The sequence below is a fragment of the Rissa tridactyla genome, chromosome 7, assembly GCF_028500815.1.
Source record: "Rissa tridactyla isolate bRisTri1 chromosome 7, bRisTri1.patW.cur.20221130, whole genome shotgun sequence".
Lineage (NCBI taxonomy): Eukaryota > Metazoa > Chordata > Aves > Charadriiformes > Laridae > Rissa > Rissa tridactyla.
In genome coordinates, this window is record NC_071472.1 from 31,851,443 (window position 1) to 31,873,784 (window position 22,342).

Sequence of the window (22,342 nt, forward strand, 5' to 3'; positions counted from 1 at the left end):
CTCCAATTTGAATTGCCATCATCCTAAGCTAAAATGTTTGCAGCTGAGAAGTCAACATTTTAGGGCCTAATTTCTTGCAACCTCCTAGAGCCAGAAACTCACTCCAGTCCACTGAGAGAGTTTCCTCAGGAGAGGAATGACAAAGCACAGAAGTGCCGGGAGGGCTTCACTTCTCCTCCCTGTGTCCAGCCCGTAAGCACTGAAGGTCTCCGGGGTGAAGAGGGTCTCAGCAAGCAACCTTGGATGCCCTTCCCTTCAGAAAGGGTGGTTTTATAAAGTAGAGAAAGTGGAAGAAGTTCCTATCCAAGCAGCATGCATTGCTCTCTCCCTTATTCCGGCCCTTCTCTGAGGCCACGTTTGTTTCCTTGTTCCTCAGAAACACATTTTTACACAGTGTATTTCCCACTCCTCTTCATATCAAGTAAATCGCATTCTGCAAAGCTACATAACAGTTGTAAGGTTGGGGTATTTTAGATGAGAATCTGGCACTGGCACCTACCTTACATTTTCCCTTACCTTACAAGCTTTGCTGTTTGAAAATCACCATCTTTTCCATTCCTATCTGTTGTGAATCATAATGATGGCTATTTCTACAATCCTTTCAAATCACGTTATCAAAGCCCTGATTTTCTTTGATGTTATGCAGTTCAAAATGATGTAGTGTGACAAACATATTTCTGTGGTATAGACCACTTATGCTACTTTGGTTTTTTAAGATGGAAAAAATAGAGCGAGAATGAGAAAGAAAGAAGAGGAGGAAGAAATAGCTTGTGGCTTAATGCCTTTGGCCCACACCTGGACGTTCATGTATATAAACTTGCCATCACGTTTACCAGAAGCAAAGCTAGTACTGATTCCTGGCTTTAAACTCTTGAACATCCCTCCCAGCAAGATAGTCAGATGTAGCTGACCACCTCAGAGATCGGCAACACAACTCAACAAATAGTTTGGGGTGGGGGAAGGAATCATTTCATGTTTGCAGAGAAAACATTTACTTGCCCATAGCTAGAGAAAGCACCTTCCACAGGATGGGGGGAAAAAGCAGCACAACTTTCACCAAGCCCCTCTCACCTATTCCTAATGCTCATACAGAATATTATCCACACAGCATCTGTACAAAGGTCTGGCAAACCCTGAGCCTAGAGCAAGGAGAATAGCGCGGTATTTACTGTTACCCCGAATCATCCCTACCTAAAGGATGTTACAGAGCAAGCTACAGAGGGAAGAAGTGTAGCTGTAGCTATACTGTTAGCAAAGTGAGGGAAGGAGTAATCCCAAACCTTTCATCACAGAAAATATAACGAAACAGCCTTGGAATCAAGCAAAGAAAATAGGGGTTAGAAAAAATAGCAGCAAGAAAGTGCTGCTGGGCACAGATGAACCTTTCTCAACAACATGTTGGTGAGCAGAACAGGAGTATCAATACCAAGAAGGCTCATGTCCAAGTGCTAAGACTTCGGGAAGAAAAAACTACAGGAAGATGAGGTTAAAAAGTTATAACAAGTCTCTCAACTTAAGGCAGTGGTAAGGATAGTATGGAGGAGGAATCCAAGACACTCGAATACAATCCCTCTTCTGCAAAGTGTGGAAAACACAGTTTCTGCCGCTTTCAGGATGTTGCATGCTCTTACGGTCAAGGAAGATGCACACAACTATTATTTTTATCCAGATACCTTTTTCTCTAATCTTGTAGCAAGAAAAGACTGGAGTAGCTCAACAGTGAGACAAAGAAAGTGGAACTAGAATTAAGTACACAACTGTTTTCATTATTCAATAAAGTTCCTTGCTCAGTATCAGGAAAAAGCAACTCCCTTGTGATTATGTACCATAATTAAATCTGTGACAGATTAGCTTAGAAGCTAATTCATTTAGAAACAACATACAATATCAAGAAAAGAAAATGACCCACAGACTTCAAAAAGCTTTCAGCTTGATAAAGCCATAAAGCAGACTAAGCAGAAGGAGCACAGCAACAAATTTTCAGTGTTAGATCAGACATACAACATTGCTGTAGCTGCTCAGCACAAACAGAAAGAGAAGGTGAGAATTACTTCAGTTACTCGCCTTGTGTTTCTATGCATCTATTCCAATTCACTCCACCATGGGAAAACTCAAACTCACAAGGAAGACACGCTAACAGTCCAGCTCAGTTCTCCCTCACGTCTACCCAGGTTCGAATTTGCATTACACTTTGTCCTTTTCCCAGCGTTACTTTTTTTCCAAAGCAATTCTCTTTCTAAAGAAATAATAAAAAACTCATAAACCTCCAAGCAAAGTCTGACAGGTTACTTACCTTGCCTACTTTTTTGTGAGCTTCTTATGGACTTCAAAAAAAACCCACAGCAAAACCTTAACAGATTAATGGCAGAAAATTTTCCCTGTTGAAGCCATGTGGGCTTACCCCTATCCAGCTATAATTATCTAAGCAACATATAAATCTCACATTATTTATGTCAGCAACATACAAATCCTACTTTAATTATAATCTAGATCAGCTTCTCCAGAAATAAGGAAGGGTTCACTAGTCCCTGACTCCCAGACTCATTTTTCTTTTTAAATAGACTCCAAAGGATGGAGCAACCATTCTGAATCAATGGAAACCTTGACTAATAGCTGGAGCTCAGGACTAAGCCCTAAATTAACACCCTCCCCATCTTCGTTAGTTCCATTTGAAGGTACAATGCATAGCCCTGTCTTTCCTGTCTTGCACAATCCCGCTCAGCTGATTTAGCCTGCCCAGTCTAGGCTTGCTGGCTACAGGCTCTACCTGGGCTGGGGAGACAGGCCACTCCAGAGGGTGACCCACCCCATGGTACCAGTGACGTCTCACAGGCACACTGCCGCAGAGCATCTCTCCAAGGCAGATGAGATGAATCACCCCCTAGGCACACAGGCTTTCTCCCAATCAGGGAAGACTGGATTAGCGTAGACACCCAATATTTAGACTGTGAGGGGTAGGCAAACTAAACAACACCCTTTAGTGTCAGTCGTGCTGATCATACAGAGCTGTGACCTTCTGCAAGAAGATGAACAATCAAGAAAAAAAAATCACTGGTGGAAACAAGCCAGGCGATAGCACATATACGTGCATACGCAACATTCTGCATATTTGCATTATATTTATCTTTTGTGGAAGAGAGCATACAAACCTGATGCAGGTTACACAGCTAAATTCTGCCTTCCCAATAAACTAATAGTAATTAAGCCTGCAAATGTAACACTGGAAAAACATAAATGTCAAAGCGTAAGCTTGCATTTTGCATATATGTCAAGAACAACATTTCGTCAAAAATCAGGACCAAAAAATACTAACCGTGTGTCAAATGGCTGCAACAAATCTACACTTTTGGATGTGTGTAGGTGTGGATCTACACTTTTGGATGTGGATCTACACTTGCTTTTTATTTGCTTGGATTTCCCCGCTTGAATTTCACCTGAATATAGGTTCTTTTACCTTTAGCGTCAAATGCTGGGAGGGGCCGAGACACCATTCTTCCCAGAGAACTTGCTCCATGGGAATTACAAACAGCTACGGAGACACGCTTCACACACTGTTATAGGTTGTGAATCCTTAAATGCACGGCCAGTTTGCATTCACCTAGTGCATCCTTGCAACTGCTTTCTCCCCATTCCCAGGACAACAGTGCTGAGGAAGAATACCAAATATTTCAAGTTGATTTGCTATTATAGGATTATTCCATGCAGTATCTGGCACTTTGCTGAGACTCTGAAGTGCTGTCTGACAGAAGGGAATGGGAGCTCCTGTGGAACGACTTATTGGCAGGATTCAGTAATTCACCAGCTCTTTAGTCAGGGATGGGAACTGAACACATGTTCTGGGCCAGCTCTTGAAGCCTGCCAGCTAGGAGTAAGTTGATAATTTGAGCATAGTTAACAATGATATTCCCATTCCTACAGTTGATTACACTCATGCTTAGTTTTATATACTGAGAAGGTGACAAGAGAACAGCGCAAAGAGCAGGCCAGCTGTTTGTGTGATCAGAGCAAATGCTGGTGCCAGTGTCCTCATCTGTGGCCAGGTCATTTAGCAAAAAGGGTCTCTACTTAACTCAGTTTCCATTTCTGCTCCGCAGTCAGTTTGAACATCACTTACCCCTGGCCGGCTCACTCATTTACTGACACTGAAGGCTACCTGGTTTGCTAAGTTTCATTTATTTGATACAGCAGCTATTAACATACCTAGAAATAATCATCTCTGTTTCTGTTTGAACACACAGCTGGTTTTGTACCTCCTGTTAACATGAGGAACTACTATGCAGTAAGTGTGGTTATATATTTTTGCCAATGCTATTTGGCTGAATTTTTTCCTTGTCGCACATCACTACCACAGCACTATTTTGGGCATATGCACTGTTCAGATTTACGGAGCACGGGTATGTACCAGAGTCTATTGAGGCTGCAGAAGGCCAGACTCAGAACCTGAAACTTCTCACCAGTTGGCCTGTGGTTTGTTCTGTAACTTGTTGTACATTCCCCCTGATCTGATTCACATGTAATAGTTTTGCTGATAATACACTGCTTTGGCATGTGACAGAACCTGAGGGGAGCCCTGCTAACACACACACACATGCGAACACGCTAGTTTTACGGTGGTGGACCTAAAGCAGCCATTTGCCTTCTGTATTTGTCCCTCAAGGTGCACAGCTGTGAGGATGCTCTGATGATGAGCAAATGCACAGTGCACATTGCAGCTTTTTTTCCAGAGCAGCATTAAGAGGGGTTCCCTATGATGCCAGCTTCTGCAAAACCTCTAAGATTCCCACATCTTTGCCACCTCTTCTCCTCTGTCAAATTTGGTTAAAACAGTCAGGCAGATTCAAATCTTATGGGGCAGGGGTCAGCATTATAGCACAAGCTTTGTCTTCTTAGGAAACTAAATTAACCATCATGTCACAAACCAGCTCAGGGACCTCATATAAACTGCAACTGCAGAAAAAGTGTTGTGCCGGTATACCCTGCCTATGCCTTTCTGTGAAGGCAAGGCCTTTATTAGCAAAAGCTGGCTTGACTGATTTAAAAGATGCTAGCCCAACAGATAAAGCTGTCTCTTGTAACACAATTCATGAGGAACCTCTGGTTTCTCTACAGAATAAGAGTGTGTGAGAGTGAGAGAGAGAGAGTGTGTGTGTGTGTTTGTAACTTTATGCCAAAAGATTCATCAAGACTGGCTTCACACAATAAATGGAACCAAAAAATCCCCAAGCAACCAAGAGTTCTTTGGGGGCAGTGGAACTAACACCTAGGTATTATGGTGGAACATAATACCTAGGTATTATGGTACATAGTGGAACTAATACCTAGCACCCACAAGCCAGGAAGAAGCAAGGCACAGCCAAGGACAAACACAGAGCCTACACTGAAAGTAGGGAACATGCTCATACACAGCAGAACCGAGCTCACAACAGTAAAATAAATAAGCACAAATATTTTGTGTGTAATGGGGGAAGGAAAAAAAAAAAAGAAAACCCCCAACATGGTGAAAACCTGCAGAGTTGTTCACAGAGCCAGATTAGAGCGATGGGGTCACCTATCCCCATACGGGCAGCACAGGTGGAATAAGCCTGCCAGGAGGAATACGTAGATTCATCAGCTAAGATATTCGTATCAGCTGTTCTGCCTGCAGGGCTGAGGCAAAGAAATCAGTAAAACACCATCTGAAGACTGCAAAGTGCACATCAGAGCACAGGACAGGCACCAAACTGGCCAAGTACTCATCTAAACTGCTCTTCTGGTCAGCAGCAGGCCAAGCCCAAACCAAATCCTATGAAGGTGAAAATCCCACTCTGCAAAGGTGCCAGCCAAATCTAGGAAGATGAAGGACCTAACCTTCTACCAGCTTAGACAAAGCTGCCATTCCTCCTAGTCAAGCCATTTTAGAATTGGATTGAAGAGCTCACTCACCCTACCGCTGAAGATTAAAGGACTTCTGAGATCATAACTGATCACTGATAACAGGTTTAATCAACACAAGCAAGTAAATGAGATACCATACAGTATCTTCTGATCCTTCCCCGAACAAAAGCTATCACATGGCAAGGCACTGTGGACCAACAACCTTGTGTTTTGAAACATGCAGGTCCACTGCAAATTAAGTACTCCCTCCTACACAAATTCAAGTCACCCTTGTCTGGAAACCTTCCCCTCCTCCTCCCAACAAGTCAGTGGCCTTGTTTAGACATGGTGTATTTTCCAAATACTATTTTAGACACGGATGATGTTTTTTCTGCTCATCTGGTTTTGGATAGCAAAGAGTAAGAGTTTAGAAATACCACTGGTAGCAGTGGAAGTTTTACTTTTGAATGAATAGAAGCAGAGCCTGAAAGTCACATACAAGACTGGAAGACTCTGGTCTAAAGTGAAGATACTTAAACAATAAAACCTTTACAGTGCAAAACACATTCTCAAGGGATTTTACAGATTCTCATATACAGGGAAGGCAAAAAGCTGCTGAAGTCTTGGAACAAAGAGATCAATTGAAATGAAACCAAGCACAAAATAGACACAGCACTTAGAAAGCACAATCCTAAAAGCCCTGGACAGGTGAGAACAATTGTTATTTCAGACTAAAAATGTGACAAGAGCTCTGACAAGCTTCCAAAGGACCTTCTGGTATTTTATTATTGTGCTATGTTTGCCAAGATTTGTCCCCTAGTATTTTTATTTCAGTGACATGCTACAAATAGGTGCTGGGTGTGACGACTGTTCACAAAGTATTTGCTAAATTCAAGGAAGAGGCACCCACACTTTTCAACTATCTGGATTTGAGAAGTTTCAACTATATGGCTTTTTGAGAAGTTGAACAAAGTCAACATCGAACCTGGCTAATGCTTTTTTCCTTTTTTTTTTTTTTTTTTTTTAAAATCACACTTACTGGCTTGCAAGCTACTAGGAAAATACTTTCTTTTCATTGGAGGTGGGGGGGAGGGGAAGGAACTTTACTTTTACCTCAGTAGGGGCTAGTTTCAGACCAGTGTGGTGAGCTAGAGCATAGGCTGCATGAGCTGGTCATGTTGCAGCGGACTGTCCCCCATGTTGATCACGGCACTAGAAGCAGGATGACTATTTGAAAGCCAACCAGCTTTCCACCTGCTGCTCAATTTGACAGGGCTGCAAGCTCAGGAAATAGCCCATTTACTAATCTTGGCTTCTCTGCACCCAGTGTTCAGCTCAGCCAGCCAAACCAGCGGAGCCCTAATAGCAGTATTTATCCCTTTGGCAGGACATGGAGAAAGCAGGGAGGGAAAGACAGAAGGCACCCCAGAAGAGGAGCACGGAAAAGCCACACAGTCAAATAAAAGGGTGTAGAGCACATTTTGCAGAAGGCAGAAATTCCCACATCCATTAGGACTTGCTGTCTAAGCAACGAGAGCTCCTGGCAGACACAACTGACTTCTCTGGAAAAATGCTTGCTTTAATAAAGGACAGGGAGGGAAAAAATAAAAGGTGAAAAGGAAGAGAGACATCAAAAGAACAGAAGCAACGCAAAAACTGGAGGCAAGGGCAGAAGCTGTTTGTCTTCCCCATCTATGGAAACGTGAAGGCACACGCCAAGGGAACTGCAATAGTAAAGGGCAGCCAAGGACGTTTGCTCCTTACAGACCTCCAGTAGAGTTCCTCCAGGAGAAACGCCTGCCCTTCCCCAGGAGTCCACAGATGGCCCAAGAGGGAGACAGGACAGCCACTGGAGTACTTACATCCATCTACCGCTGTCTGCAAGATGCTGCACTTGCCAAACACATGTTTTGATGAAAGCCACCTCATCCCAACTTTGTAACATGAACAGTTTGGGGATTTCTCTTGAATCCAGGTGAAATAAAGACATAAAAGATAATAACATCTCTCCCCCCCCCCCCAAGATATCATCCTAACATGATGCATGTCTCTCATTTCCCACTTATTAAAAAACAAATCATAAAACCTGGTATTTACCTGCTTGGACCTGCAACCAACTTTCACTTCATACCAATTTAAAGACAAGGGATAAGTCCCTCCAAAATCTCACCTGAGCAGATCGATGCTCACAAATGCCACTCTTGCTCAGAGCCCCAAACACTTCCCACGGGAACCTTGCTGTACCCCAGCAACAGGGCAAGACCAAGCCTGTATTATATGAATGTGCAAAGGACAGAGAAGGCTGCCATTCCAGTGCCAGCAGTTTCTAGTTAACCCCACGTTCCAAAATGTATTGCTGTTCCAAGCCAAAAATATAATATTGGCAGCAAAGGTAAAAGTGTTTATAAAAAACATGCCTCTCCACTGTTAATCAGTGGCCTATTCATTAATTTTTGGAAATTATGAGAAATAATGCCCTGCCCTCCGCAGTAAGACAAAGGGTTAGAAATGTGGGGAAAAGCTTTTGTATCTGCTCACCAAGCAAAAGAAAACTTTTTTTCAGACTGCCCTTCTGACTCCAGTGTATCAACAGTTTGTCCCCCCTGCCCCATGACTACATCTGACACTACCGCCCTGGCTTCTATCAGGCGTTGAAAAGTGCTAGTCAGACTCCAAGATAAACCTGTCAATAGCGAGGCACCGACATTCATATTCTTCCCTACCTGCTTGTGAGTGTCAGCTGTTTGTCTGGAAGCAGTCCCTTGAAAAGCTTTTGCTGAGGCAGAAGAGGAAAGGGGGATGCAGAGGGCATTTCAAACAGAAAAAAAACCGAGGAGGGAAACCCCACAAAGACTGCAAAGAGAAAATAAAAAAAAAAAACCAAAACGTGTCCCCACATAAGGTCCTCCCAACAACCTTCTTTATCAGAGATTCATTGTCAATCAATTAGCCAAGACAGCAGGGGTCTGTAGGAAGGGGGGTAGCTTGAGAGACAATGGTCTGTCCTGTTGTATTACTATTTAATCACTTTTCCTAAATAAATAAAGCAGCCCTGAGGTGCTGTCATGTCAAGGGAATTTATAACAAAAAACCCCTTCATTTTTCATTGGTCATTACTTTTCCTTCCCTCCCACCCCTGCAGGACTAGAGAGGGTTATTACTGTAGCCTTAAGTTCCATCTTTGTGTTGCTTGCCTTTGATTCCCACTCGGACCTTGCCACTTTCTGGCACTAATTTGTCAGGCCGAACAAAGGAGGGATTTGTACCTCCTGTAAGGTCTCAATTAGGAAAGGCTTCTGCTGTATTATGTGCCATTGGGACAGGACACAAAGACGGTAATTACAGGAATTTGCACTAAATGGCTGAAGAATTCACAGCAAAACTTTTCTTCCTCCCCCCTCCTCATCCTTTTCCAAGCTTACCCCTCCCAGCAGCCCTGGGGAAAACCCGCTCTCAATGCCTGCAAGCTGTAATTACCAACAGCAGGCCCCTTGGGTTAAACAGCAGCCCACGCCGGGAACGGCGCAAACTGACCGCGGGGAGCAAGGTACACGGAGTGAACCTCAGCTGGCTGGTGTGCCTCCAAAGCCTCCTCAGCACAAACTTTTCTGAGCCACACAAGTTTCCCCAGTTTCTCCCAGTTATAATTACAGTTATTCACGTCTATGCACCATGGTAACAGCTACAAGTTCCAGCTGACTCTCAAGGATGGCAAAGGGTCTGCTCCTACCATAAGCGCCCGTGCATCCCCATCCTCAGGGACGGGGAATCCCAGTGGCCGGCTTCTCACAGACTCTCCGCAACTCACATTTCTCTGCACAAGAGTGTTTGCTCAGTTTTGCAGACTAAAAAGAGATCACAGGAGCACTGGGAACGCCTGTATATTAGGAAAAGACTCCACGTAACGCTGACACGGTCAGAGCACCTTATTTCTGTTGGGAACACATAAGTGAGTACAGACAAATCATCCCACGTTTGGAAGAGGAAATCCACCCTTTCACACAGAAAAGTCTGCTCCCATACTATATAATGCAAGACTAAAACCTGTGTCACAGTAGAGACATTCATTTTGTTGCCATCCTAGGGCCTGATCCTATTTTTGAGGAGGTAATTGGAAACGCTCACTTGAAACTCTCTGGGACCTCAGTCAGAGAATGAGGCAAGATTACAAAATTTTCCTCTACTGAGCTTTGAATTAAAAGAAACGAGAAGAAAGGAATAAAGTTTTAACCTCATCTGGGACACTATCTTAGAATGAGGCTGTCAGTTCTGCTGTCTTCTTGAGTTTCACAAGTCTGTCTGCTGGGTAACACACTGGGCTGGATCCATCTTGGGGTACTTATTTGAGCCGTTCCCAGAGTCTCCCTGCAGCTTTCACTCTCACAACTACCCTTAGAGGTAAGACATGACCATTGCCCAATAGTGTTCAGCTAATCAGTTATCACAGGACCCAGGCACCTTCAGTTTCAGCAGTAGCTTGGCACATAATTACTCCCAGAAAAAATGGACGTGAAGTCACACAAAGTTTGTGGCCAAGAACAGAACTGAATTCACGCAGAAGCCCCAGTGTGACCAAATCATTAACTGCAGTGAGGCCAACCTTCAAGATGCTCCAGCTGCCAGGTGGGTGCAACGCATGGTGGAGAGGTGAGCAGGAACACCACCTGCAGGTGACCACCAGAGCAGGACGAACCCAGCTGCACCCACAGCCAGTTCGGACAGCAACCCAGTACTTCTGGGGCTCAGGTCTCCCTTGGAAGGGATTCAGGCCAGCCAGCAGGTCCTGGGCCCACACAGAGCCCCCCCCAGAGCCATGTGTGGTTCCAGAGCAAGAGGAGACACCCACATCAGACAGCTCCTCTACCCCAGAGCAGAGTGGGGAGGAGGCAGGACCCTCATAGCTCCCATAACAAGAAAACCCTCCAGAAACGCCGCTTCTGATACAGCTGACTATTTCTAAGCGGATACAACTAAAGCCAGCCACAGAGTACAATTTAGGCACAAAGCTCCCAAATTTGCTCCACAAAGACGGCCCCCGCTGAAGTAAAAGGACAAAGAACTGCATTCATACGGGTCCTCTCTATTTTCACTTCATTCCCAAGCTGGATAAAATCATGCTTTTGCCTCAGAATAGAGTCAGCATTCAAATGAAGCAAGATTTACAATTAGATGCAGAGGCTTAAGGTCATGTTTTCACCCCCGCCTTAAGAACCAAGCAGATAAGCTCATGCCTGAACTTCAGTCATGGAACACATGTCGCTAAACAACAGTGTTTCAGGGAAGCATATATGTTTTTGAGGAGTCTCCCCAGATGACCCAGAGGTGAAACTGAGCTCCAAAAAGAACTTGGAGGAGACATGGTAATAAAAGGAAACAAAATCGATAGAAGTCAGAAAGTTGCATCATATTCAGAACTCAAATCCCTTTGATTCTGGACCACCTTTCCAGTGTCCTGAAGCAAGAAAACAGCTCAGCCACCTTGTTAAGGCAGCCCTGGCCCATGTAGTGCCATATGTTACATGCGCAGGATCTAATGTTTCAGCATTGCTTATGAAATGCAGGTGAATCCCTAAATATCACAAAGGCTTTTCTCCACATTTTACAGAGAGCAAAAAAAGGCTAACACACGGAAGTGTCTATGGCCATAGTGTGAAGCAGGGAACGGCTGTGTGCTGCCAAAACACATACATGCTCTTCCAAGTGATTTTTTTTTTTTCCTGTGGAAGGGGAGTGGGTAAAGATGCCGCAGCCTGGTTGCTTACCTGCACACTTGAAACTCTGAACCGTGAGCCCTCTCTCTAGAGACAGCGTGGTCAGGATGCTCAGGAAGCTGGTGGTCACAGACTGGCGCTTGCTCTTTCTAAGATCATTTCCAAAGAGCCGATCTCCAGGCTTGTTCCTAAGTGTGACCTGTGGGTTCTGAGTTAAACTTCTAGTAGCATTGGCTGCTGCTCTCAGTGCCTCCATCCACTCCTGGGCCCTCTGACGGGTTTCTGCACGCAGGCGGAGGACATCTTGAGGAAAAATGACCTGAAAGCAAGAGTCACAGCCATCCTGAGTATCTGTCTGCACCGACAAGCACACATCGACATTGTAGCTCAGCAGAGGATCTTCATCAAGCCTACCCGGTTGGAATGCCATGAGATAAGACCTGTTCAAGACAAAAGTAAATGCCTTCCAGTTATTCTGGACAGTTAACCTATAAAGAGTCCCTGATTTGAGAATATTTTGGTACTCTTTAGTGTTTTCAGTCAAATTCATGGATAGCAAGAGCTCCACGGGCTTTTCTAACAATCCATTGGTTTGAGAAAGGTCACTGTTATTTTCAGGCTTTGGCACATTCTCCAGTTTCTCCTGCTGTCTTGTGAAAGCAGGCACAGAAGCACGCACTGCCTCCCAGAGTTTGTGTCCCCAGTCCAAAGCCTCCCATGAGGACTCCGCCTTCAGCTGTAGCTGCGAGTTGTCTGACAAGACAGCGTCCACCACCTTGGTTTCAATGCAACCACTAACAGTGACCCTTTGAAAATGCATGAGGGGATACACGGTGGGAAGAGTCTGGTTGCCACTGCTGTCCAAGCAATACAGGTACAGTTTGTATGGGGAGAGCTCAGCGTAACAGGTTTGCCAGTAGCTGTCATTGTCTCTTCTAATTTCTACGTATCCCTTCTTCAGAATATTTGGGAACATTGGCTTGTGTTCTGGAGGAAACAAAATGAGAAAGTTACCATTAATTATTTTTAAATAATCATCTCAAATTGCTATGTCATTCTGGCTTATATATCTCTCCTGCCCACACATGATGTATCTGGAGGATGGGATCACAGAAATAGCCTTCACACCAAAGGGTATAATTACTGCACTTTTTCACCCAGAGGTACCAAAACACTTTACAAAAAGGGGACGGGGAAACAGCGGGACAGAGAAACAAAGCAATTTTCCTGAGATTATTCAGGAGAATAGTGACACAGCAACAGAATACCACAAGTCTCCTAGAGCCTAGTCGAGAAGGGTACAATATTATCAAGTAATCTACTGCCAGTTAAAATAGATTTTGACAGAGAGAAACAAATACAAATCAGAACTCCACCTTTCCCTCCTGCCCTCCTCTTCCCCAGGCTCAACTTCATGCTTTCACAGCCAACCCCTCTACCTCGCCCCAGTCCCAAGCAGCACAGGGGGATGAGGAACAGGGGGTCGTGGTCTGTTCCTCTCTGATGCTCCTTCCTCCTCACACTTTTCTCCTGCTCCAGTGTGGGTCCTCTCCAGGGGCTGTAGTCCTTCAGGATAAACCTGCTCGTGCGTGAGCTCTCCATGGCCACAGTTCCTTCAGGAAATCTCCACTTTCTCCAGCATGAGGTTCCACATGGGAGATACCTGCTCAATCATGATCTCCCCAGGGTCTCCAGTGCCTTCTCCTCCGCTGACCCTGGGCTGCTCCTCACACCCTCTTCCTCACTCCTCACACCGTCATAGCGTGCTTTGCCCCTTCTGAAACGCACTCTGCTGGAGAGGTCCCACCTGTGGCTGAGGGGCACAGCATGGGATCTGGCCCGAACAGCCCCGCTGCCAGCAGCCGGGCACCGCATCTGGCACCTGGACTTACCCAGGACATGGGGAATGGAGAATTGTGCCCAGCAACAGCAGTTTCTTACCACATTTCAGTACGACCTGGGACCAAAATACCTTGCACAGCTCCATTTACTAGAGAGGAGCTTTGCTGATTTATAAGAATGGGACTGAGGACCAGCAGACATGACCAAAAATGAAAAGAAAGAGGCTGCCCAGACTTGAACACGTCTATCTAAGCACCTTAGCACTTCAAGTGCTGCAAAGCAGACCCCTTCATAAACCTTGGCCCAAAGCAAAGCCGAGGGGCATTTCTTCATCCCTACAAAACCAGCCATACATGAGTCACTCCAGGCACAAAAGTGATACAAATTTAAAAGGAATTATCTAAAGCACTTCTGAGTTTTAAGTAAGGTTTCTGTTCAAAATTTGTTCCAGTCTGATTTGCACCACTTCAGCCAGATACATGCAAATGTTGTATCTTCACCTTGGGCTGGACATGTGGCTCCTTGGGATTTTTGTTGGTACCTGTATAAATTCAGTGGCATTCACTGTTATGCTCTAACACTGACTTTTATAGTTGGCACCCCAAAACAACCCAGCCCTGAGGAACAAACTCTTGCTCCCCTTTGACTTCTACTTCACCTTTCCAGTAAGGGTACCTGCGATAGGTCTTGATTTACAAATGGTGGCAAAATTAACAGACACAAGTGAAAAGGTTTCTGCCTGCAGTTGTCCATCTCCCTTGGAGACTGCTATTCCCAACTCAGGAAGAAGGCAGCCACCTGGGAACAGCTCCTCATCCACTGCCTGGCACAATTAGGTCAAAACAAAATCAGCATCAATTGATCTTTAACACGTATTGTTACAAACAGCAGAAATACGGGAGTTGTGGGGAGTTGTTTCACTCGTGGTTTCTGCCCTCAGGCTGACAACCTTTGAAAGAAGGATACGGTAAACAGCTGGAGGCACAAAATACTTTCAGCATCTCAGCTTAATCAGTTACCACTCACATTAACAGGCCACGGTCTAACAAGTTTTAGACATGATCAGCTCTGAGTGCACCTAAGATGTCTTCAAAGCAGAGCTAAGAGAACAGAAGCATCTGGGCTTGATGAAGCTCGGAAACAAAGAGCCAAAGATGAGCCTGTATGGAAGTTACTGCATGCCCATCTGTACCAGGCTTCCCAGCTAATATGGCCAGGATTGCTGACCAAGCTGCTCTCTCCACTGCTGGCTAATGGGTGAGTCTGTCTGTCCTCCCAGGGGCCCAAGGAGGGTCAGGGACTATGAGTATTTGAGGGATTTAGTTACTGTCGAAGGGGCTTCTGATACCAGCTGGTGAGAAAGGAGAACTTGGGCTGTAACCTACAGTCTGAGGAGATGCTCCCGTCCTTGGCTGAAAACATTGCTGTAGTTGGTTGTGAGAGTTTCATGTGTGGGCAGGTGAAGAATTCAGCAACAGTGTAAAAGCTTTGGCTAGCTCTTCAGTGAAGACCAACTTTAAGGATTTATAAGGATTAAGTAGACAAGTTTCAATTAAACTTTCACATTGAACATACATGAGAATTAACTGTTTGATATACTTAATGTGAGTATGCAAACCTCATGGGGGTTAAAAAATGGGGGAAGGATGCTACCTCCCATCTGCACTAACAAAAAGGACGCACTTCAGTTTTGCCTTGCCAGCTCAGCCTCAGCTTCCCCACATAGACCACTTACTCAGAATGGAGCCTGCATTTAACACCATCTTCAAAGTAATCTATACTTTACCTACGAAGATTTCCTGCATATATGACTAAAACCAAAACAACAATTAAAAATTGCTCCTTTGGCACTAGGTCTGAAAAGGTGGAAAAGAAATCAATATAACTATACTTTGCCAACAAATAAGCTACTCGAGAGTAGTTCAGCTAAATATGAAAACTGAAAGCCTAATCTAAAACTCAAAATGGTAGAGAAAAAGCACACTTTCATATCCCAAATGGATAGATACATGCATGCACACATACACACACACACACACTAAAAGAGAACCAATTTTGTCCACCGTACATCTCTGGCCCTGACATTCATTAGTATTTCTGCGCTAACTCAAAAGCCATTAATTTCTCTGAAACCCACACTAATCCCTTTGTAGTGCAGATAATGGGCAGCCATTCTAGAGTCATCTTCCCTTTCTATTAATCCAATCAGGGAGGCAGCGCTTCTGCAGCTCCAACGGCAATCTCTCTCGCTTCCATCAAGTACAGATGACAGTTCAAGCTTCTCCATAATAAGACAACTCATAACCTTCCCCCAGCCACCTCCCCCTTCATCTGCACACAGGTTTGCTTGTCTTTTGTTAAGTTAGAGAAAGGCTATCTCTCCCTGCCTTTCAGAGGCACCCCCCCTCCCTCCTTCACCCCACTCCCTCCCTTCAAGCTCCCGTGAATCGGCTCCACTGACTCTCACTCTAACTGGGACAGAACCAGTAGCCAAGTTGATTAAAATTCAAATGCCTTGTATTGTTTAGGTCCAGGCAATAGATGCTGGCAGAGACAGGTTGAATCCATATGCTACACATACACACACACTTTACAACCCTCTGCTCCTTTATCTCCTCGACGTGCGGTGTGCCAGATAATACCTTCCACTCAGAGAGCAAATGCTACCATCTATCCATCCACCTTCCAAACAGAAACTGCATCTCTTTTTCTCCCTACAGAGACAGGGAGAGTAAATTGAGGAAGAGTAAAAAAAAAAAGGAAATAATCACAGTAAATGGCCCACGCCTGAGCCATTTGGAGTTATAATTTCAAGGGAAGAGGGAGAAGGAGGTAGAGAGAAACAAAGAGAGACTCAGCAGCTGGGGCAGGGCAATATCTTCCTCAGCGTCTCTCCTCTCCTCTGGGAATTGCCTACTTGTCCCAGACAGGAACCCTGCACCAAGCAGACACCTACCCCTCTCCACACTTGGGGGCAACTGGTGCAATCAGCACCATAGGAGAGGGAGCCCAAACGTCACCTCAGCATGTCCAGAAGATATATGCTCCTGAACAACCGACTGTACTTGCGTCCCTGTTGGTATGGCAGAAAAACCTGCTGTTTTCCACCACTGAAACGTTTTGGATGACAGTAATACCAAGTAATCTGGAAAAGGGCAGAAGCAGAAACGCCTAGTTTCCTAGGGGTGGCACTCCTCTCTGGGTTCCCTAATGCTTAGTAAGAGATGAGCATTAGGTTACAGAGTTTTTGTCAATAGTCCTCCTCTCTGATTTCCATAGAACTCAGCAGACACCTTTAGGCCCTAAAATGCTCTGAAATTGGGTTGGGCTAGTCACCTGCTTGGTGGGGCTTGCTGGATCAGGGACAAACAGTGCCTCAGCCAGTGTGAGTCAGACCCACAATGTCCACTTCCTTCCTACTTAAACATACAACCTTTTCTTCCCACCTGTTTTCCCATCTGACTCTGCAGGTGTATCTCTTTCAGGCGAGTATATCTGATTCCACTTGGAGCTGAAATAATAGCATTGATATTTAGCCACAAATTCCAAGCAGATGGCTGTCCTGGAGCCAAATCTGGCCTCTTCTCTCAATGCCAACTCTTTTCAAGAGACCACTACTTTTAACTAGGTAGCAGTTTGCATTAATTTATATAAAGAAACAGCATCTCTCCCCACCAGAAGGGCATTCGCTCTTTTTCACCTTCCTTAGGCTTAGGGAAAGCAAAACCTGCTTTGAAAATGTTGAACTTGCAAACTCTTAATTTTAGACTTATGCATCGCTAGTGAGGCTGGCTTAGCTGTTTACCAAAAATAAGCTCCTCACTGAATGAACTGCCGAAACCAATGGATAAAGAACCTGAACAAATTACTCTTTATGTGTTTCCTTTCAGGTATGGCAATGCACAAGAAACATACGAGAAACTCTGCAGGATCCTGGCTGCCCAGTCACTCCATCCAATTGTTTTTGCTCCTCTGCAGCAAGTCGAACACTTGCATAGTGTTTGCTGAGCAGACCACGGGCACCCTGTGCGTGCTGACACAGTGCCTGTGCCAAGGGGGCAGTGGAGAAGAAGGCTGGATTCAGTCAAAGGGCAAGACCAACCCAAAACAGGACTCAACTCCGGAAGAGACAGAAGTATAATGAGTTGAAAGAGATGCTAGGAGATGCATAAAACAGCAGCACTTGCAAAATAAGTGAGACTATCAAATGAAGACGGATTTGCTGATTTCTTTAATAAATTCACTCAATTCAGCTTTAAAAAGGAGGAAGAAAGGGTATAAAGTGACTGTCAAAGCTACAAAAACAGGGTCAGTTCACATTAGCAGAGTTAGCTGACGCCACTAAGGGAATAATAGCAACTAACCTGAAAATTCAGTTATGAAAGTCACCACAACATCACTGGAAGCAATCAGCACTGCCCCAGGAGATGAAAACTCTGTTCATTAGCTTTATGGAGTGTTGTAACTCCAGAACAAGAATCTCCATATAGAATAACCCTCCCAACCAGAACAGCTTCACAACCAAACTCATCAGTGCTGCTAACTGTAATCCTGCTGCACTGTGAATTCATCCCCTGTATATGAGCCCCTCCCATTGCCTCCCACCGCACTCCCCTCTCCATCACTCTGCACCCTCCCACAGCCTCCCAGCCAAGGCAGTGGAGTAGGACACGTTTCCCTCCACCCGAGGCAGCTGCCTAACCTAGCCCCTTCTGCTGCTGCTGCTCTCTGCCAGACCCCATGGCCCTTCCAGCTTGGAGGGTGCCCAAGCCTGAGGAGCAATCAGGAGTGAGCCTGCAGGGAACAAGTGCAGCGCTCCCCAAATGAGACAGGGGGGATAGAGGGGAAGTATCATCCAGCAGATGAGTTGAAGTGAGGTGATCCAAATTATACTCCCATTTGATCTTGGGCAAAGCGCCTCACCTCTGTTTGTCCCTGCTCACCCTCCCTATCCTTACTGTGTGGTGTAGTTAAGCCACGATCTCCCGGGAGAAGGGGCTATCTCTTGCCAGATGCACAGACAGTCCCTGGCGCTTATGGACCCCCGCAGTGGAGGGCATCCAAGTCACGTTGGATTTTAAATAACATTTTTGCCTCCTTAAGTCTTGAAAGGCCTCAAATCTCTGCAGTACGGCTACTTTTTTCTTGACTACCTTTTAATGTTGAAAATAAATGGGCCACAGCGGGGGCATCAGTTCTCCAACTGGCTTGATACCTCCGGGATTATTTCCAAGTGGTTTGAGGCTTCCTGCTCTCCAGAGAGGAAGGTGCAGAAGTGTTGTTTCCGCACATCTGCCTCTTGGATGACAGCACCATTATCTTCTGCACAACACCACGGATCTATAATGTCCTGCCATCCCAGTGGCAATTAACAGGCTATTGGTCTGCCCTGGCTGTGCAGCTTCTCCACACCACAGACAAAAGACAGTGCTACAGGGGTGCTTTTTGCAAAATCACAAATGGCAATTGGGCTTCAGAAACCTCTCTGGAAGATGGGTCAGGAGCCAGGCTTTACCTGGCCATCACTGGAGGGGAAGCATGAAGGCTGCAATGTCACACCTCCAGTGTTTCACACCTCTCAGGATCTCTGGCCACCTCCACCTCCGCAGTAGCTCCCTTACCTGCTAGCTTTTCCAGCCAGCTGTCTTTGCAGCTCCTCCCCGAGCAGAACAACGGCAGCAATTGATGGCACTGCCATCTGCTCCTGTGACCCACCACCACAAACCTGCTCAACACACTGATATATACCACTAAATGCTGCATGAGCCAATGTCACAGGCACAGAGCTAATACCAGCCACCACTATTCATGCCGAAGGTGAGGACATCTGGCAAACAAAAAAAACAACCTAACATAAAGTCTGTGTGGTCACCAGAATAAGAGAAAGCAGCACTGTAAAGTGACTCCTCAGAACTCAAGGATCACCTCCAATGCCCAGCCTGTGAATCAGTGGTGTGTTGCTCATGAATACGTATTTAGATGTCTCACCTCCACAAAAACACACTAGAAAAGTATGTAATATGTACAAGAACTATATGAAGAGGGGCTCAAAGCTCTCTTGAAATATCCCCTGCACAACTGAGTACAAAATCATACCTTCAAAGCGGCCCAAATGATCACTACTAGGCTCCCAGCCAGATAAAAAGTTGTGAAGAGGGTGGGGAGGGGGGGAAAAGGTGTTTTTTAAAACCAGTCTGCCGAAAGAAGGAGGTGAAATCCTGGCCTTGATCAGACAGAGTAGAATTTGGGCCCATTGGCCAGTTTTAAGGCAGTTGCCTTTCTCTGGTATTTTGCCATGCCACAGTGCTGCAAACACCCCGTAGGCTCAGCTTACTGACAGAGCATACTGCCAAAACGAATGGGGCTGGCTGAGTACCTGCGTCGCTGCTTTTTGGAGAGGGGCACAAGGCATCAGCCTTCTGCAGTCAGGACAGTTTATCAGCGTGCAGGTGCTCAGCGCAATGACAGCTCTGGAGTTCCCCAAGCTCACAGGCATGGCAGGCAAACAAAACAGCTACCCGGGAAAAGTACTGTAGCACCCACACTCTCGGGAGTGCCTGTGTTTGAATGAAAACATCCACATGACCATTAAAGAAAGATAACTGCTCACACATTGTGTTTTACTGATCTAAGCAAGCTCTTGCTGGATACCACAGAAGCAGCATTCTCCCTTTGTTTGCCAGGCCACATGCCCAGAAATACAAAAGCCTGTGCTGAATTTGCTTACAACTTCCGTCTTTGCTAGCTCCGCTTACGGCTTGACACTGCTCTGACAGTGCTCACTTCTAGTACACTAGCTGTTTTGCCAGCAAGCCTAAGGAGATACTGCCCCAAAAGGCACAGCTTCTTTTCAGATCCTTTTCTTTCCCAGCACATGGAAAGGATCCAGTTTCATTTTATTTGTATTCTAAAAAAGCAAGCAGCAGGAACAGATAAGCTCATAGTAATAAATATACTATGAAGATAAGGGGAAAAAAAATTGTGAAGAGTTAATCTATGCAGCAACTCGGTCAGCCTCAGAGGACTGGGAGACCTCTGCAGGCTCCAGAGGGAAGTCCTTTACTGCAATGAGGACTGAAAAGAGTGGCTGAAGTTGCTCCCAGTATCTCATATGCATTCATTTAACATGTATTCAAGCCCTGGAAAGGGATGTCTCCACAGGCTGTGGCCACCATGACTCCTTCAACCACTGCAGCAGCTTTTATCCAACCTTAAATTACATTTTTCAGTCTCTTGTGGAGAATAATTACCAGTCACAGATAACATGTACCTGCAACATCTACTTTCTTGCTTTTGCTTTTCTCTTTTCAGCTCACAGTGGCAGCAAACTCTATGGCAGGCTCTCTTGTGAACACAGAGGGAAGAAATACCACGGCTACCTTCTAAAACCTGCACAGCAGCTGAACAGAACAGGTTAAGGAAACAGGTGAAAAGAGTGCATTTTCAGAGCACGGAAGTTCTCCTTCCTCAAAGAAGGTACCGCTGCCTTCAAACATCCCATGCAGAAAGGCTCTTGGAGGGCACACAGCAAGCACTGACAAATACCTTGCACCTTTGCAAAAAGCAACAGAAAAAGCATGGGCCGAGGACCTTAGACGTACTGTCTGCTGCTGGGATTCAGGTGAGTACTGGGAGAAGTTCTTCAGCCACTCATTCTAATCCATTTCCCTCCCTTGCTTGGTTCACCTTTGAAATCCCAGAACTTGACCATACTGAGTCTCTTCTGTAAAAAGCCATTTTGAAGAGATCTACACTTCTGGCAGCACTGAGCACAGCAGTGGGACTTGTTCATGGTACCACAGAGAAATTGAGGAATGGATGGGCTATAAGATACCTGACACCGTTGCAGACAATGTAAAAACAAGGGTTTTCTTCATGGAAATCTGTCAATTTCTGTTTTTCTTAAGAGTGCTAATATTGCTATACTTCACAAAACTACTTTGTAGATGGGAGGTCTTCACAGTTATAACTCACAACTACAAACTGTTTCACACGAAATCATAACGATAAGGAGTATATCACACTAACACAGTTTGTTCGCTTTTCCTGTATGGAGAAAAACTTCACTGCATTAACTGCATTTAAACAGCACATGTGCCTTTTGAGGGGCTGGGAAGAGTACCGCTGAATTCCGCTGCTACTACTAAAGCTGCATGCCTTGGGTACACGCTGAATCCTGGGTAGGGTGACTGAATCCTGGACACAACCTAGCTTCAGGAATCCCACAGTGAGATCCAGCTGTACACAGAGTGCGTTTCTTGTCTTTTCCTCTCATGGTGATAACACAGAAGGTTTTCTATCAAGCTCTTCTAGACGCTGTCTTGAAGTCCCGGCATAGACTCGACTCTGGATACAGCAAGGTCCTTTTAGGGTTTCCAGAGGGTTGGCACATCTCCCAGGGTCCGTTGTCTCTAAGCAAAGTGGACTGGAACGGCTGAAGCTTCTGAAAGTGCGGCGACTCTCACCCAGGAGGGGTGAGACACTGCAATACGCGGTCCCTGACTTTGGAAGCAATAGTGTCCCAGCACTGCACTTCCCAATAAAATTTCTTTGTTTGACAGAAGGTGAAGAAAAACCTACATCATTGTTTCTAGTTTGCTTCCATTTATGAACAGCTGCATCACACCATCTTCCATTTGTGTGTAAGGGAGGAGCAAATGTATTTTGCTTCACCCCAGACAGAGGTGCAATGCATCAGGGTGTGCCCCAATGTGCTCCCGCAGTTGCCTAAGCCCTGGACTGACAGAAGGGAGGACCTGTTTGGCCTCGGACTATGCTGCTCAGCACCAGCTGGACTGGCAGCTCGCTTCTTGCGGCTTGGGGATCCAGTGGCAGCTTGAAATCACTCTCACTGAATAAGTACATGAACAAGTCTTTAAATGCAGGATGGCTTAGGTATTTCTTATTATAAACAGTCTAAGTAACAGAACCCCTTT

At 45.4% G+C, this 22,342-nt stretch overlaps 1 protein-coding gene across 1 annotated transcript in view; it reads right to left on the reverse strand.

Moving 5' to 3' along the window:
• The window catches only part of PLEKHM3 (pleckstrin homology domain containing M3), a 91,849-nt gene that overhangs the window by 57,207 nt on the left and 12,300 nt on the right, over positions 1–22,342 (reverse strand). The window contains exon 3 of the mRNA XM_054209312.1: positions 11,616–12,551. Coding sequence (XP_054065287.1) covers positions 11,616–12,551 — 936 coding nt within the window. The remainder of the gene's footprint in view (positions 1–11,615; positions 12,552–22,342) is intronic.